Source organism: Brassica rapa, chromosome A03, assembly GCF_000309985.2.
Source record: "Brassica rapa cultivar Chiifu-401-42 chromosome A03, CAAS_Brap_v3.01, whole genome shotgun sequence".
NCBI classification, from domain to species: Eukaryota; Viridiplantae; Streptophyta; class Magnoliopsida; order Brassicales; family Brassicaceae; genus Brassica; species Brassica rapa.
In genome coordinates, this window is record NC_024797.2 from 16,159,118 (window position 1) to 16,177,083 (window position 17,966).

A 17,966-nucleotide genomic window follows, 5' to 3' on the forward strand; every position below is an offset into this window, starting at 1 on the left:
TTCAGTTTTAACTAATTAACCGGGTAAAAAAATTCAAATATGAAACGTATACTATTTATGCTCGGTTTGACCAGTAAACCGGGAAATTGGGAATTAAATCACTTTAAAAAAACCGGTATAGACCCGAATTTATAGTTTCCGGGCGAAATTAAAGAAAGCTTCGGGTGAATGGTCACAAGCAAAACGCCAAAACAATGTACAAGAAACTCATCCATTTCCTCGGCGACGCTCTAACGGAGACGACGAAGAAGAATGAACGGCGGAGGAGAGAAGAGACCACGGAGAAAGCCTCTCTCGAGCTTCCTCCAGAGATCATCCGAGAGATCCTCCTCCGATTACCAGCCAAATCAATCGGGAGATTCAGGTGCGTCTCAAAGCTCTTCCGCTCCCTCTCATCGGATCCAAAATTCGCTAATAACCACCTAGATCTAACCATCCGAAACGACGCCGTTCACCGCAAACTCATCGTCTCATCGCATAACCTCTACGCGTTAGACTTGGATTCAATCGGATGCCAAAGATTTAGAGATTTGTTAGCTCAGGAGCTTAACTACCCTCTCAAAGAAGATCCGATTAAATTCGATGAGATGATTAAATGCCACGTGGGAGAGAATATGCTTAAACCGTATAGAAGAAACTGGGTTGAGATCATCGGATCTTCGCACGGTTTAGTGTGTATATCTCCGTGCGAAGGAGCTCTGTTCTTGTATAATCCAACCACTGGAGAATCAAAGAGATTATTAATCTCCGCCGGAGGAGAAGAGTTTCAAACTATTGGATTCGGATTCGATGATTTAACGGATGATTACAAAGTAGTGAAGCTTGTTGCTGATGGTGACAATGTACTTAAATCCAGCGTCTATTCGTTGAAGTCAGACTCTTGGAGATGGATCCGTGATTTGAGTTATGAGCATAAGGATTGCTTCAGCTCTGGTGTGACTCTCCGCGGCGCGGTCCACTGGGTGTTCGCTAACGATAGCCAGAGAGTGGTGTTAGCGTTTGATTTTAAAACGGAGGAGTTTCGAGAGATGTTGTTGCCTGGTGAAGAGGCTGAGGATTGTGGTCATAGTTATAGAAACTTTGTTGTTGGGGTTATCAACGGGCGTCTTTGTTTGGTTAATAGCTGCTACGAGGTGCATGATGATGTTTGGGTGATGGATGAGTACGGTGTAGCGAGTTCGTGGAGGAGAATCAGGATCAGTTTGTTGTATAGGTCGATGAAGCCGTTGTGTTCGAGTGAGAACGGTGAGGAGGTTCTTTTGGAGCTTGATGGAGACATGGTGTTGTACAATTTCGAGAGTCATGGGTCGAGGTATTTGGGGATTCGTGGTGTAAAGCTCAGTGATGGGTTCGAGGCTGATGCTTACGTAGAGAGTCTCATATCGCCTAACTCGTATGGTTTTGTGAACTGAAGAAACACTTTGGTGTGTTTTACGAGTTGAAGAAAGTTGTATATTCTCTTATGTTATACTCTATGAAGAAAAAGATATCCCAAAAAAAGCAAAGGAATGTCTGTGCATTGTAACATGATTCGCGAGAACATTAAAGAACTTAATGATGATAATACAATAATACATGACACCGCCTTAAAAATGTCTTAATCTTTCAAAAGCTCTAATTTATGGAGACAACGTATATAAGGCAACAAGAGAAGAGAGAAGCCCTTGTTTAAACCCACGGATTCAACCTCCACAACCACCTTTTGCCTTTTGCGATGACTGAAGTTAACAAAAGAGTTAAGATTTACATAGGCGGCGGCTGTGAACAAGGCGTCATATTATATTATATTATATAAATATATAGATCAATTTTTGATGTACAAAATAAGTAGTCCATATATATTATATAAAATAGCTAAATTCAAAAAAATATATATAATTTTGTACATGAGTAACATAATTTTGATATAAAAAATAAAACTTCAAATAATGAATTACTTATTGTATTGCTAATTGTTTTGTACGAACTAAAAACACATTTAATGGACATATTAAGCTATAAAATCAATACGACTCCTTTTAACATTTAATAAATAAATCTTAGCTGAATGTATTAATAATCATTTTTCGTATTAAAAATATATTAACTGCGATAACAATCCAATGCTAACTAATAATGTACCACGCTTGATAAAAGACAGTAATTAACAAAGACTTATGAGTTTACGATGATCTTACCAATTAAAACAAATATTCGTGCGGATGTACTGATCAAGCTCTAATTTAATATTAAAAATAAAGTTATTCACAATAGAGTTTCTTATATCTTTTAAATAAAAAATTATCTATTACTCGATTAATTACAAATTTACAATATAATACCATTAGTCATACTTAGCACAAATTAAATCATATATCTAAAGTATTCCCTTATGTTAAGACGAATAAATAAAACTTTCTATTATTAAATACTGTTACGTTCAACACACAAAATTGGCGCATAATAACACAGCTGTATACCATATATATTATTCATACGACAATGTTAATTAAATAATTAGTATAGTTTTATTAACAAGTGGAGAATAAGCATTGAGTGAGTTACCGTCACTGAAAACCCATGAGATAGCTAAGGTACGACACCAACACATCAATGGCGTTTTGTTGATTCACAAAGGTAGCGTTAATAATTGTTTATTTAAAATCATATCTAATTTTGACCCCAAAAAATTATATTAACCATTATAATCCTACCATATATTTGGTCCAAAAAACCACCTTATATAATATGCCAAGGTATTTAATGTCTACTCTATAAATTTAAAAGTGTATGTATGGTTCTTGGTCTTTATAAATGTACAGTTTTTTGTTAACCGTAAACACGTAGTTAACCAATATTGTTTAAAAGCAATTTTTCTTTAAAATAAACATGTAGACTACGTGTTTAGGAAATCACACAATTTAAGCTAAGGGCATGGTTATTCCATGCTCCCTATCACACATATCACCACGTAGACTACGTGTTTAGGAAATCACACAATTTAAGCTAAGTGCATGGTTATTCCATGCTCCCTATCACACATAGCACCGCTCACCTATCACTTAGACCATCATTATCGCAGTTTCTTAGATGAGTTTTTAAAGAAAATAAGGTAATTAATTAAATGGAAACAAAATTAAAAGCTTATAATCGATCCTTAGTTAATAGTTTTTGTTACCGATCATAGAAGAGTTTCTTGTAACACGTGTCAGCTTCTGGGGTTTTTGTTTTTTTTTCTTTCTTTTCTTTTCTTCCTCTCCTGTTCTCTCAACTTCTCTCGTGTTCTCCGTCGAGGAGAAACGTCGACAGCGACGGAGCTCCGTCTTGGAGGAAGAGCAGTGCCGCCTCGTTTCGTCACGCTTCGCCTCAGGTTCGTGTTGATCTCCAAAACAGTGTGAATCGATTTCGATTTCGTTTTTAAGATTGTTTATACGGATTTGACTCTTGAGTTTCTACAAAAATCAGCGTTCATACAAAAGATTTTAGCTTCCCCGAGGTCTTCGTTAGAGATTGGATAGGAATTGCAATTTCGATTTCTGATTTTGGGAATTGGGAGATGGATTTGATCCGAGTGTTATAGATGTAGATGAGAGCCGTGCAATGGTTTTGAATTGATTTTGCGGGAAGCTTGATGTGTAATTGAAGATATTTCTTTCAAATTATTGGCACCTCTTTAGGATATTTGGGCTGATTAGCGTAGGCCATCTCAGAACCTTGCTTTTTTTGTTTGGTTTGTCTAATTTCTCATTCCTTGCCTGGTCTCATGGATTCCGTTAGTCGGGGTACCGGGTTTCTAAGGAATGAATGTATGATACATTCTGCTTTGTGGCTTCAACAAGATACTTTGTATGTTTTCCTAGGAATTTTTTTCAAAACCAGAAGGATAGTCAAGCATTGCCTTTGATCCTTCTCTTTCTCTTTTGCATTTAGTTGGGGTAAGGATAGATACTTCAGACCATATGCTTTAATCTTTTCCAGGAATTGACTGGATTTGAGATACAAGTCTTTAGTTTGCCTGATGACTGCTTGGTATCTAAATCCTTAAAACAATAATAGCATTCAGTATTTTATCGTAGGCTGTTCTGAGAGGGAATTTGAAGCTCTTTCCTAATTATTTTCTATTTGTACTCTCAGCTTAAGTAAGTTTTTATCCGTGTATTGCAGGCATTTGACATAGCTTTCTTTCAAAGTTCATTGTCAATTGTATCATTTGTTTCTATGCTTTTGGAATTGACAGTACTCATTTATCAGTTGTATGTGCCAATGTTTTTGTATATACCAACTTTTTTTTTAAAACATAAATTAAGAAACTCCCATTGGAGCAAGAAAATTAGGTGATTCTTAACTAAGGTCCTTAACTAAAATTTAATAGTTAAATAGTCATTAAAGTGTAGTTAAGAAACCTTATGAGTTTCTAGGGATAATCATGCTCTTACTTACCATATCTCACTTAATTAACTTATATATAGATCATAATATTATTTACATCTTGCATATCCCTTCATATACAATTCTACATCTTGCAAAGTAAAATCAAAATGCTCTTCATCATACTCCTTCAAGTCGTTTGTGCCACCTTCGTCACTCCCACCACCTGGGAGTACGTCTCGTCCAAAGCCGAGACAGGACTTAAGTATAGGAACAAGCGGAAGAAAGATCATCAAGATGAACTCCAAGTCATTCCAACCGCAGCTCTGGCGGGCATCTCAGTCGGGGACCCACCGGAGGAAGTACGATTGCACCTAATACGGGCGTAGAGTTGACCTGGGTTCTCCCCAAGCCCAACACCCTCTACAGTCTGTCAAAGTCATCCTCCTTTTCTCCCATAAGCTGTGAGGGACTGAGAGCTGAGGGACTGAGCCCCGAGTTTTTGGTCCGGACGGGCTCAAGAAATAGCCCATGCCGATATAAAGTAGAGCTCGGTGACGGAGCTATATATGAGGGTACAATAGGAAGGGAAACGTTAACGTATAGGACAGGCTATAGGGGCTTTAGCACCATAGATGACGTTTATTCTGGGGTTGGGGACGAAACTAAGAAGGGGTTCAAGTAAACGTCAAAATAAACGTCATCTATGGTGCTAAAGCCCCTAGCCTGTCCTATACGTTAATGTCTCTCTTCCTATTGTACCCTCATATACAGCTCCATCACCGAGCTCTACTTTATATCGGAAAGGTTCTTCGGTGAGATGTCCATAATTCACCATTTTGGGGAAATGTTTTCTATTTGCATAGGGAACTTCAATGAAATGGAAAAAGGAAGACATTTTCATAAATTTGATGTTCTTATTTCTACAAAAGCTAATTTCTTATGCTTTTCTTCTTCTTAGTATCATCTTATTGTAATCGTTCCTCGAGTGAAATACAAACAGAAATTATCTGTTTCTTTCATTGTGTGGACACTTTGTCTTGCATGTATAAATTGCTACATAAACTTTACGGTAAAGTAATTTTTTTAGAAACAATGAATTACGTAAAAGGAAAAAAAACTAGATATTAAATTATTGAGAAGTTAAATGAAACTGATATTTTAAGGTATATAAATTAGATTTCAAAACATTTGATAGGATAAATTATTTGTCAAAGAGTTACTTTAGATTATCTGTAGTTTTGAGAAATTGTTTAAATTTTTTCGAAACAAAAATATATTCTATTAAAACAACATAACTTGAGTTTCATTTTGCATGATGAGGTGAAAAACTCCACACATGAAAAAAAAACACATTATTTCTGATCTAAAAGATAGATGAAATCACCAACAGAAACGGCAAATAAGAAAAACACCCACAACTTCACAGTTCATCATTGTTATTATGAATCTCGTGGAACTTTTTGGTCTTGGAGAGAATGCACGTCGTACTCCAGGTATCTACAAAAAAAAAGGGACGTGAACTGACTCGTAAAAGCTTACAAAAGAAAAGGTATGTATATGATGTGCCAACAATTCAGTGGACTTACTCAGATGAGTATCAATTACTTGCTCCATTGAATCATATTCGAGTTCGTATTCAAATCCTCGTGTGCTCAAAGTTACATCATAAGGGGGCTGTGCACGATATCCTCTATTATAATGGCTAACAGAAATCTGAAATGAAGTTGAGCCTTTCGCAATTTCATATGCAGTTAAGATCAGTTTGTCGCGGTAAGTCCAACGTCACGTTGTTCAAGCAGTACGTGTACGTGCCGATATCAGCGTCCTCACTGAAAGAAACAAAGCCGTGTTGTGTGCCTTCAGAACCCAAAGTTCCAAATAGTGTTTCCTTTTTTACCCATATCCACGCTAAGTTCCATGGCTGTTCAATTTCGTGATCCACCACGTAGCTGGAGATTGTGACATTAGCCGAGTAATTACCATCACTTTCGTTCGTCATATCCCACCTTATATCCACATTCGCGTCTTAACCCCGTTGTGAGAGACACCAAAAACAAATCATTATACTGTATTGTAATTGCTTCACTACGTATTATCATATGAAAGATTCATTCAGCTATATAGTTTAAGAATAGCAATTTAACTTTACCTCTAGGAGCGAGTTTATTCGATTTGACTCGAAATTTGGGATCCCTCATCGAGCCGTGCCTTAATCTAGTCACCGCATAATAACGTTCTTTCAACATAAATATCTTAAGATAAGTGACATTTAAAGAAGGATATTCTTTCTCCAACGATAGACCCCATGATGAAGCCACCACCAAGAAAGAGAAAGAGAAAGAACACTTTGGTTGTCGAATATGGACTACGCATGTTTAGACCCTGTCGTGATGATATCTTGTTGTCTTTGTACATAAGAAGTTCGATCTCACTTTTCTTATTAGGTTTGATGATGACTATTTCCTAACAGGATAGAGCAAAATATCCGGGACAAGCTTAAAAGTAACAGTTTCTTTTCCAGTAAATATAATTTTGATATCTAGCGAAAAACTTAATATTTATTAATTATACGCTAATTCTGAGTGTTTTATATATATATATATATATATTTTTTTTTTATGTGAAAATAACAAAAAGCCTTGGGGATAATATTAACCTAACACTTCGTAGTTTATAAACTAAGATACCATATAGTCATAGCATGCTGTGATTCATAAAAAAAAAAAAAAAAATCTTGAAGCTAATGAGGCAACACAAGCTTTCGAAGGTTCAAATATTTTCGGTTATGAAACTTGAACATAACAAATAATAAGGACAATGACCATTGTTGGTTTGATAAGGAGAACGGTTAATTTCTAATAGAATGAGATAAGATTTCTTGACATCTTGAATAATAAATGAGATTAGAAAGAGATTTAAGAGGATTATTAAAGAGATTAGAGATTAGAGATTGGAGATTAATGAGATTTGGAAATGAGATTAAAGGCTAGAGAGAGAATTCAAAGATGACCAGAGACTTTTTATTATCTTACTTGAATCTTAATGAAGAGATTATAAAGTTTATATAGAGAGGATACAAGGGTTTTAAGAGCTTGAGAAAGGCTGTCATGGGCTTCTTCCTTTCTGGGCCGAGTACTGTAGCAACAGTCTCAAGTCTGGTGCCTAACTTCTCAAGTCTGGTGCCTTAGCAACAGTCTCAAGTCTGGTGCCTAACTTCTCAAGTCTGGTGCCTTTGATATCCTTCTTTCATATAGCTTGATCTCTTCATCTCAACACTCCCCCTCAAGCTTGACCATGTGGAACAAGTCAAGCTTGGAAGCCATGAGATCTCCCTCATTAAAAACCTCACCAAAGAAAAACTCATTGGGACAAAACTTTGATGAGGGAAAAAGAGTAAAGACCTCATGGTAAGGGGTACTAGTTTCTCTTGCCAAGATCTATGAGTCCCAACCTGATATGGATGGACTCCATAGTCTTTTGCCGCGCAGCCTTAGTGAACACATCAGCCAACTGATCTTCACTCTTGGTGTAGCAAGGTAGAATCACTCCAAGACCAATCATTTGCCTCACCTTGTGGCAATCTACTTCAATGTGTTTGGTTCTCTCATGGAAGACTGAGTTGGAGGCTATGTGGATTGATGCTTGGTTGTCACAATGCATGGTCATTGGTGTAGCTTGATCAATCTCCAAGTGCTTCAGGATCCCTTTGATCCACACCAACTCGTTGGTAAGCTTCAGCATGGCTCTATACTCAGCTTCTGCACTAGAACATGAAACCACCTTCTGCTTCTTACTCTTCCAAGTAACCAAGTTACCACCAATGAATGTGCAGTAGCCAGTAGTTGATCTCCTATCAGTCCTATCTCCTGCCCAATCTGCATCACAGTAGCCCACCACTTCAGTGCTTCTGTTGCAGCCCATCCACACTCCAAGATCTTGTGTTCCATTCAGGTACAAGAGCACTCTCTCCACCATGTGCCAGTGATGCTCCCTTGGAGCTTGCATATGCTGGCTCACCTGATTCACAGCAAAGCAAATATCAGGTCTAGTGATGGTCAAGTAGATGAGCTTACCCACTAGCTTTCTATAAAGCTTTGGATCATGAAAAAGCTTGCTATCTTCAAGCTCCCCCTCACGTGGCGCCTTGTACCCATCTTCCATGGGCATCTTGGCTGTCTTTCCTCCATAAGCACCTGCATCTTTCAAGAGATCAAGTGTATACTTCCTTTGAGAGATGAACAAACCTTCCTTGGCTCTACACAACTCAATGCCAAGAAAGTATTTCATCTCTCCCAAGTCTTTAATCTCAAAAACAGATTTGAGAAACTCCTTGGTAGCCTTGATACCATCATTATCACTACCAGTGATGATGATATCATCAACATACACAAGGAGAACAACAATACCCAAGGGAGAAGTGAGAGTGAAGAGAGTATGATCAAGCTCACTTTTGCGGAATCCTTTTCCATTCAAAGTAGTGCTCAGCTTGTGGTACCAAGCTCTAGGAGATTGCTTGAGACCATAGATAGCTTTCTTTAGTCTCAATACATTCCCTTTCTTCACAAGATGCTCAAGACCAGGTGGTGGATGCATGTAAACCTCATCTTCTAGCTCTCCTTGAAGAAAGGCATTCTTCACATCCATTTGCCAAAGATCCCACTCGAGATTCACAGCCAAAGAGAGCACAATCCTGATAGTATGGAGCTTAGCAACTGGAGCAAATGTATCAATGTAGTCCTCTCCATATGTTTGAGTGAAACCTCTTGCAACAAGCCTTGTCTTGCGCCTATCTATCTCTCCATTTGGAAGATACTTGATGGTGAAGATCCATCTACTAGAAACAGCTCTCTTCCCTTTTGGCAATGCACTCTCATACCATGTCTCATTCTTGATCATAGCATCACTTTCAGCCTTAACTGAATCTCTCCACTCTTGTATCAGCATTGCCTCTTCATAGCTTCTTGGAACATGACTCTGATCCAAGCTCACTTGAAATGCACAATGCTCTTCTGGATATTGAGCAAAAGAACACACAGCTTGAGAAGAATGTTCCACAGCCTGGGCATTGTAGTACACTCTCGTGTTTACCCATTTGGAAGGCTTCCTATTCCGTGTGCTCCTCCTCAACATGGGACCTTGTACAGGTTCTGGCTCTTCCACATTGTCCTCTTCTTGCGCATCATCTCCACTAGCATCAGCTCCTCCTTGATGATTCACAGGCTCCACACCTTGATCACCACTAGCCTCAGCTTCTCCTTGATGATTCATAGGCTCCACACCTTGATCACCACTCTGATCATGAGAACTAGATTTCTCTTGACCACTTGAAATACTCTCTCCCATCCCTTGGTTAAGAGTCTCTGATTCATTCCCCCCCTCATGATCAAGAGTAGGAACATGAACTCCATCAGTAACTGGTGCACTCACTGGTGCACTTTCTTGACCTCCATTTGTTGTTGTAGTAGGCGCATCCCTTGGTGCACTACCACCTCCTTGGTTCACATTGATACCAAGATTCTCCAGTATAGTTCTCAAGACTGTTGCTCTATCTGAAGCCAAATCTTTCAGATCTTCTTGGTTCTTCTCTTCAAAATACCCTCTTTCCTCCACAAACTTCACTTCTCTGGAGATCATCACTCTCCTAGTGTCTTCATCATAGCACTTGTACCCTTTCTGGCTGGTAGAGTATCCAATAAACATAGCCTTGGAGCTCCTTGCTTCTAGCTTATTTCTCAACTCACCAGGAACCATTACATAGCATAAGCACCCAAAGACCTTGAGATGTGAGAGAACTGGCTTGTACTTGTTGAGCACCTCAAATGGCGACTTCCCTTGTAGCACAAGAGTAGGTGTCCTGTTGATCAAGTAGCAAGCAGTAACGACAGCATCACTCCAGAATCTCTTTGGGACATTGGCTTGAAACATCAAGGACCTAGCGACCTCCATCAAATGTCTGTTCTTCCTCTCAGCCACACCGTTTTGTTGAGGAGTGTATGGACAGCTAGTTTGGTGAAGAATCCCACTGCCAGATAGGTGTTGCTTGAATGCATTGCTTATGTACTCTCCTCCATTATCAGACCTGAAAACTTTAATCTTGGCATGATATTGGTTAATCACATAAGTTTGAAAGTTTCTAAATGCATCAAGCACCCTATCTTTGGTTGGAATTAAAGTTAACCAGGTGTATTTGGATTTTTCATCAATGAAAGTGACATAATACTTCTGATTTTCCCTAGATAAGCAGGGAGCTGTCCAAACATCCGAGTGAACAAGATCAAAGCAATTTTCATAAATAGTAGAAGAGTTTGGAAAAACAGTTTTACAATGCTTGCCTAAAATACAAGCTTCACAATCATTATTCTCAAAAGAAACACCTGGCAACATCAGTTTTAAAGCTTTATTATGAGGGTGTCCTAGTCTAGCATGCCACAATGCATTCTTGCTTAGACTAGTAGAAGCAGAAGAAAAAGAATAACTAAATTTTGAACTAGGAGCAGAGAAGCTCAAATTCTCTAGCACATAAAGATCTCCCTTGGTAACTCCACTTCCAAGCACCTTATGACTTTCAATATCCTGAAATTTTACACTGTTAGGGCTGAAAATGACATTACAATTCAGATCAGTAGCACACTTCTTAACTGAAAGAAGATTAGAAGTAAAATCAGGCATATAAAGCGCTTTGGAATCTTTATCAAATAGCTTGAGCTCTCCTATTCCTTTAATAGGAATTTTAGCACCATTGGCTATCATCACATTACCATGAGCAGGTTCAATGTTGTTAATCAATCTAGTGTCACTTATCATGTGATGAGATGCACCAGAATCAACAATGAGAGGCTTATATGAACTAGATGTGGAGTTAGCTAGATGCGCTAGTATACTAGAGGGCTTATATGCATGGGCAGAATCATATGCATGATCAATCCTATCAAAGATACCCTTTCTAAGATGATTATACATGTCAAATGAGTCCTCTAGTAACCTATCAGTTCTAGCAATCATAGAAGCTCCATGAGAGTATGCAAGGGTGTTACCATGTTCCTTGAAGAGCTTGATGAGAACATCCAAGTCTGATCTCTTCAAGTATTCATCACCACTAGTGCTGCCTCTAGAACTAGGACCACCAGTATAAGCCACCAAAGACTTCCCATTATCCATCTCTCCAGCCTGTTCCTTGCTTGCACCACCACCACTACTCTCCACCATGTGAGCTTTGGCCTCTTTGAACTTGGCTGGCTTCAAATGAGGATGTAGGATCCAGCATTGGCTCTTCTTGTGGCCTTGCTTCTTGCAGTGATCACAACTCCCACCAAACTTCTCATACTTGCCATGGATGGCCTTGTTAGCTTGTGCAAGTTCTCCCTGATCTCCTTGAGCTTGCGCTGCTTGATTTGCCAAAGCTAGCTCCTTTCCCTTCTTGTTAAATAGCTCCATGTTCCCATATTCCTTTTGGATCCTAGCACACACCTCTTCTAGGTTAGGTAGAGTCTCATCTCTCAACATGTGCTGAATGAACCCTCCATATGCTGGATTCAAAGTGAGAAGCAGTCCAAAGAATTTATCCTGCTCCCTTCTCTTGTTAAGCTCCATTGGATCAATGGTATTTGGCCTCAACATCTCTAGTTCAGACCACAGTGCTCTGTACTTGCCCAAATGCTTCTCAAAGTCCATATCTTCTTGTACTAGACTATTGAGAGCTTGCTTCACCTCAAAGACCCTGTTGAGATTTGAGGTGTTTCCATAGATTTGCTTCAATGTATCCCAAAGTTCTTTAGCTGTATCACAGTAGCTATAAACATCCATCAAGTTCTGATCCAAGGAGGCAAGAAGAGCATTAATCACCATACAATCAGCTTGTTGCCATTTATCATAGGCAGTCTCACTTTCGTCATCTTCTTCCTCCTTTTCTTTGATCTCTTGCTTTGGAATCACACTGGATGTGAGATGTTTGAGCAATCCTTTGCCTCCAATAGAATTCCTGGCCATCCTAGACCACACAAGGTAGTTGTTTCCCTTGAACTTGGTAGCAATCTTCATGTAGACTCCACCACTATCTTCCTTCTTTCAAAAAGCTTCAATCTTGACTCTAGTAACCCACTAGCTTGAAAAGACTTGAACTTTTTCACTTAGATCCTTAAGAACACCTCAAAGACCTCTCAGTTTGTACACAAAAGCACCAATACACTTCAAAGACTTGACCTTTAAGCTTGAACACGGATCTGAGCTCTCCAAACCACCAAAGAAACCAGCTTTAGGCTAGTTCTTCAGTAAAAACACCAACAGAAACTTTCTTGAGATTTTCAAAGATCTAGCTTTGGATAATCTCAAGAACACTCAAGAACTCAAGAACATTCACCCAGGCTCTGATACCATAAGATTTCTAGACATCTTGAATAATAAATGAGATTAGAAAGAGATTTGAGAGGATTATTAAAGAAATTAGAGATTGGAGATTAATGAGATTTGGAAATGAGATTAAAAGGCTAGAGAGATAATTCAAAGATGACCAGAGACTTTTTATTATCTTGCTTGAATCTTAATGAAGAGATTATAAAGTTTATATAGAGAGTATACAAGGGTTTTAAGAGCTTGAGAAAGGCTGTCATGGGCTTCTTCCTTTCTGGGCCGAGTACTGTAGCAACAGTCTCAAGTCTGGTGCCTAACTTCTCAAGTCTGGTGCCTTAGCAACAGTCTCAAGTCTGGTGCCTAACTTCTCAAGTCTGGTGCCTTTGATATCCTTCTTTCATATAGCTTGATCTCTTCATCTCAACATGAGATACTGAAAAATTGAATTAATAAAGAATGAATTTAATCCTCCATTTTTGAAGTAACACTACCCTATGTATATTACACGTTAAATCCAAGAGAGGGAGAAATGTTAAAAAAAAAACACTTGAATAAGAGAAACAAATCATGATGATGATGATACCATCTCACTACTGATCTCATGCACAATGTGTCTTTTTGCATTAAGAGTGTGTCTTAACAAAAAAATCAACTCTCTTGGTTTCTCTCTTTTCGCTACAACTTGTTTTAGCTTTGTTTTGCATCTCGCTTCCTTTGCTCGCACCCACCCTGCTTGGACCGTCTCCATCTCCTATTTACACATATGTGTCAATCTTCTTACTTCCTCTTTGGCTCTACTCATCTAAAGAATGTTTTGATGAACGGTACAAATCATACGGAGCCCAGAGATGATCAACAATACAAGGCTTTCTTGAATCTAATCTCAACCATGGCTTCCCTTTCCCACTCCAATGAAGTAGACTTATCGGACCAGGGTGCAACGTTCTGCATCTCCCTTCAAAGTTATCTCCTCCTAAACCATGCTGGTTCCACCTATGGTTAACCGCTTTAATATCACCGGCGAATATAAGCAAAAAAGGAGGTAATGAACCCAAATGGTATATCCTCTTCTGCTTCTGAACAGTCATCCACTCCTCTACCTTTTGTGTATACAACCCTTTCCTCCATTTATCAACGTCCACGACCATCACACCCGTGTTGAAATAGCACGGTCGTTTTCCTTCAAGTACTTTAACAAGTACCGGGTCCGACCAAAACGTTTTTGTGAAATAGTGTGTGAAGTTTGCGTGGCAGTACTCAGGAGCAGCCACAACTTTACCTTCCATGTCCACGTGCCATAGCTTCTCTATGTCGTCTACCACGACGAGGTCAGAGTCTAGGTATATGATCCGGTCGACGCTGGGAGGAACTATATCCGCGAGGTAGATCCTCGCGTAATTTAGAGGCTGGTCTAGGGCTTCCCTGATGGATTTGGAGATTTTGCTGCGGACAAGGTTTGGATCAAACTGATAAATCTTGAAGTTTAGGTAAGGAAAAGTTGATTTGATGCTGGAGAAGAGGTCGTTTTCGAAGTGAGCAAGGGAGAGGAAATGAAAAGAGAGGTTTTCAGGGCAAGTTGAATGTTGTAAGAGAGAAAAAACAGCAGCCATTGTTCCACGGAGGTAGTTTGTGTCAAGAGTCATGGCTATATGAATCTGATCAGCCTCAAGGCATTGGTCACCATTTCTGAAAGCTGGGGCTTCTCTAAATACAGGAAGGGTTGGAGTAGAAGGCTTGTGAAGAATGACTCCAACACGAACCGCCATTGTGGAGGTTAGGAGGATAAAGGACAGGAGGCCTAGGAGTTGTGTGTAGGAGAGGCTCCTTGAGGCCATCCTGAACCTAATTCTCAGGTAAACTCTTTAATTATTTTATTTTATTTTTTTTTAAGAAAAGGGTTTAGTTACAAATTAAAGAGATGAATAGTTAACAGAGCCATTGTTTAGGGAAGGGGCTAGAATAAAGGGTTTGGGAAGATGATTGTTTTATTAGCAGTTGAAATGTGAGGAAGAGATTGAAGGTAGGAGGAGTGTTTCCTACGCAATCTTTGTCTCAAAAAAATCTACTTCCTATGATTTAGGAAGAAGACAAGTTTGTTGTCCAATGAAACAGGTGGGAGTTTTTAGATTTTGTTTCTTCTTTCCTTAGATTCTTATAAACTGGTGCAAGTTTTTTTTGGTGATAAATGTTTTGCTTATTTTTAGGATGAGATTTTTTTTTTTTGAGAAATGATTTTTAGGATGAGTTTGTGCTGAATAATTTGCTTTGCTGTCGTTTCTTTCAGTTGATTGCATTTGCGGTTCTAAGATTAGAATAACAACTTTCTTCTAGAATGTATTGCATATGGTTTAATGTATTTTGAGAAGGAGATAAAAATGCTCATCTTATGTAGCTCAAAACAGATAGAGCCTAATGCTTTATCTCTGAGATATACTCAGTCCATATTTGAATACTCCGTTCTTCATGCATGCAACCAAGATATTATATACATATGGTCGCATGTCATTCGCATATAATTATATAAACAAAATCTGTTGAAAATATACATAACTCACAATCTATGAATCTAACGAAGTTTTCAACGTAACTGCCTCTACAACTAATTTGCCATTTTATCCAAAATTTAGAAAAGAAATACTTGTTTTGTGTAACAGAATACTTGTTTCTTTATCGATTTACCTCTTTAATAAAAGAATTTTCATTCTTTAAAAAATTATTTATTCACTGATAGACCCATATATACATGTACTTTACAAGACAGATTAATACTATCTGGAATGAAATGTCAACACATTATGTAAATTGATTTTATCATTATTTGGCCGGTCTGGACTTGGATTTTGGTCCAAATAATTTATATAGAAATCTTAACAGACAATCAGTTTATCTCTAGCAACAGTCGGAAGGTATTCAAACTTGGATTAGGCAATGTGATACGTTTTCGAACTAGTCTACCCATGTAACACTAAGTGTGTTCCTTCCAGATCGAACGGATAGCCGACAGGGTTTTGTTAAAAGAATATGATTTTAGCAACCATGACTACAATTAAACGGAAATAAATGATTGATAAAGTTGTATATCTGCAACGTAACTCAAAATCATGGTAAGAAGTAAGATCATGATTAATCCGCAGTTTTTAGAGTGGAGTTCTTAATTTTCGCTAAGAACAGAACCTCGGTTTAATCATGTATAATTGTCTACTAGATTTATGGGCCACTAAATCTACTAGGCCCATTAGGCCTTTTATTAACCGAAACGATATTTTCGCGAAAACTCACCGGGTCGGTTAAAAACGTTACGAAACCCGAACCGTTACAGAGAGAGAAAAAAAAGAAACAAGAAAAAGCATTGATTTTATTTTTCTTGGTAAAAACAAAAAAGATTCAATCAATTTTCTCAAAAAAAATCTCTGTCTCTTTTGTGAATTCGTGCGTCGCTGTTCAGAGAGGCCAAACCCACGCGTGGAAACGACCAAAAGCTCATCTCTTTCGTTTTCTGATTCTTTTCTTTGAAACGTCTTCTAGGGTTTCTCAAATCTTGACTTCTCCAAAGAGAAACGTTGTGAGGCAAACACGAATCAAACAAAAGAAGAATCGAAGACGAAGAAGAATTCGAACAACCCAGAAAAGAAAGTTTCGATCTTTCTCTGTTTTGTCCGAATCATCGAGCAAACAAAGATTCCATCTTTGGCTGTGAATCCAACATGACATCCGCAAAGCTCAACGCTTTGCCTGAATCTAACCAATACCCATCTCTCCATTTCCCTCAAGATCCCTCCTTTTAGCTCTGTTTCCTTCGCGTACTCTGTTTCGTTTGCGTACTCTGTTTTTTTCTTTCTAGATGGGTTGTGTTCAATGCAAATGTTGTAGCCGATACCCCTCCTCATCATCAGAAGCCGCCTCTTCTCGTGGACACGGACCAACCTCCAAGCCCCAAAACGAAACCGCTCCGAAGCCTCTCTCATCAACAACAATCCATGTCCCATCTCCCAGCTTCGAAATGGTCTACTCTGTTCTCTCCCAACGAGGCTACTACCCTGACTCGCCTGACAAAGAGAATCAAGACACTTACTGCATCAAAACCGAGCTCCAAGGCAACCCCAACGTTCACCTCTTCGGCGTCTTCGATGGCCACGGCGTGTTCGGGACTCAATGCTCTAACTTCGTCAAGAACAGAGTCGTTGAACTATTGTCTGAAGACGCTGCTCTGCTTCAAGATCCAGAGAAGGCTTACAAGACTGCTTTTTTAAGAGTTAACGAGGAGTTACATAACAGCGAGATAGATGATTCGATGAGTGGGACCACTGCTATTACAGTTCTTGTCGTTGGGGACAAGATCTATGTAGCTAATGTCGGGGATTCGAGAGCTGTGTTGGCTGTTAAAGACGGGAGTCACAGGAACAGGATCTTAGCTGAGGATTTGTCTTATGATCAGACGCCGTTTAGGACAGATGAGTGTGAGAGGGTGAAAGGGTGTGGAGCTAGAGTGCTGAGTGTTGATCAGGTCGAAGGGTTGAAGGATCCGAGCGTGCAGACGTGGGCTAGTGAAGAGAACGAAGGAGGTGACCCGCCTAGGCTTTGGGTGCAGAACGGGATGTATCCAGGGACGGCGTTTACTAGGAGCGTTGGTGATAGTTTAGCTGAGGGGATTGGTGTTACTGCTGAGCCTGAAGTGTCTATGGTTAAGCTTTCGCCGAATCATTTGTTCTTTGTTGTTGCGAGTGATGGGATCTTCGAGTTTCTTCCAAGCCAAGCTGTTGTTGATATGGTAAATTTTAAGACATAAAGACACAACTCTTTTGATGTGTTGTTTGTTTATCTATAGAATGTGATTGAGATATGTGTTGTTTGCAGGTGGGGAGGTATGCTGATCCGAGAGATGGATGTGCAGCAGCTGCGGCGGAGTCATACAAACTGTGGTTGCAGCATGAGAATAGGACAGATGATATCACAATTATCATTGTACAGATTAAAAACTTGTCTAATGAATGATGATGGCATGATTCACATTTTCTATTTGCCTCTTTGTGTTGTTTCTTTCTGTGTTTCTATGTCAGAGATTCATCATATATAGCAAAGTAAAAGTGTGTTGAAAAGAGATTCTTTTACTGAGTTACAAGATGTGTTTAATACAACATTTGGTCCAAAGAAGTTGATTTGTTGCAGAGATGAAGCTATAGATACAATGTAATGGTGAAGCTTTCCTTAGATTTTTTCTCAACATCTGCTTTCAGTGTTAAATATTTGATTGATGATGATTAAGCTCTTTC

General features: G+C 38.9%; 4 protein-coding genes and 2 long non-coding RNA genes across 6 annotated transcripts; 3 read left to right on the forward strand and 3 right to left on the reverse strand.

Annotated features, from left to right (window-relative positions):
• Nucleotides 1–139: 139 nt before the first annotated feature.
• On the forward strand, nt 140–1,574 carry LOC103859144 (F-box/kelch-repeat protein At3g06240). The gene has a single exon (XM_009136630.2). The coding sequence runs from the start codon at nt 195–197 to the stop codon at nt 1,410–1,412; it is 1,218 nt and encodes a 405-aa protein (XP_009134878.1). The 5' UTR covers nt 140–194; the 3' UTR covers nt 1,413–1,574.
• A 575-nt stretch (nt 1,575–2,149) lies between these two features.
• On the forward strand, nt 2,150–4,309 carry LOC117132530. Its single transcript, XR_004456139.1, has 2 exons — nt 2,150–3,349; nt 4,144–4,309. It is a non-coding gene; the product is annotated as an uncharacterized LOC117132530 (long non-coding RNA).
• Nucleotides 4,091–7,208, reverse strand: LOC117132529. Its single transcript, XR_004456138.1, has 2 exons — nt 5,937–7,208; nt 4,091–5,847 (listed from the first exon to the last, which is right to left on the reverse strand). It is a non-coding gene; the product is annotated as an uncharacterized LOC117132529 (long non-coding RNA).
• Nucleotides 7,209–7,254: 46 nt separating this feature from the next.
• Nucleotides 7,255–13,409, reverse strand: LOC103859146 (retrovirus-related Pol polyprotein from transposon RE1). The gene is made up of 2 exons (XM_009136632.3): nt 13,280–13,409; nt 7,255–13,129 (listed from the first exon to the last, which is right to left on the reverse strand). The coding sequence occupies exon 2, from the start codon at nt 12,385–12,387 to the stop codon at nt 7,768–7,770; it is 4,620 nt and encodes a 1,539-aa protein (XP_009134880.2). The 5' UTR covers nt 12,388–13,129; nt 13,280–13,409; the 3' UTR covers nt 7,255–7,767.
• LOC117125613 (probable galacturonosyltransferase-like 4) lies at nt 13,138–15,334 on the reverse strand. Its single transcript, XM_033287056.1, has one exon. The coding sequence runs from the start codon at nt 14,529–14,531 to the stop codon at nt 13,491–13,493; it is 1,041 nt and encodes a 346-aa protein (XP_033142947.1). The 5' UTR covers nt 14,532–15,334; the 3' UTR covers nt 13,138–13,490.
• A 766-nt stretch (nt 15,335–16,100) lies between these two features.
• Nucleotides 16,101–17,861, forward strand: LOC103859147 (probable protein phosphatase 2C 35). The gene is made up of 2 exons (XM_009136633.2): nt 16,101–17,464; nt 17,551–17,861. The coding sequence occupies exons 1-2, from the start codon at nt 16,538–16,540 to the stop codon at nt 17,686–17,688; spliced, it is 1,065 nt and encodes a 354-aa protein (XP_009134881.1). The 5' UTR covers nt 16,101–16,537; the 3' UTR covers nt 17,689–17,861.
• The last annotated feature ends 105 nt before the right edge of the window (nt 17,862–17,966 follow it).

Excerpts from the sequence above, each read along its gene's own strand:
- LOC103859146 (XM_009136632.3), bottom strand. The coding sequence starts at position 12,387 with ATGAAGATTGCTACCAAGTTCAAGGGAAACAACTACCTTGTGTGGTCT.
- LOC117125613 (XM_033287056.1), bottom strand. The coding sequence starts at position 14,531 with ATGGCCTCAAGGAGCCTCTCCTACACACAACTCCTAGGCCTCCTGTCC.
- LOC103859147 (XM_009136633.2), top strand. The coding sequence starts at position 16,538 with ATGGGTTGTGTTCAATGCAAATGTTGTAGCCGATACCCCTCCTCATCA. Across the intron at positions 17,465-17,550 it reads GCCAAGCTGTTGTTGATATG|GTGGGGAGGTATGCTGATCC; the intron begins GTAAATTTTAAG and ends TGTTGTTTGCAG.
- LOC103859144 (XM_009136630.2), top strand. The coding sequence starts at position 195 with ATGTACAAGAAACTCATCCATTTCCTCGGCGACGCTCTAACGGAGACG.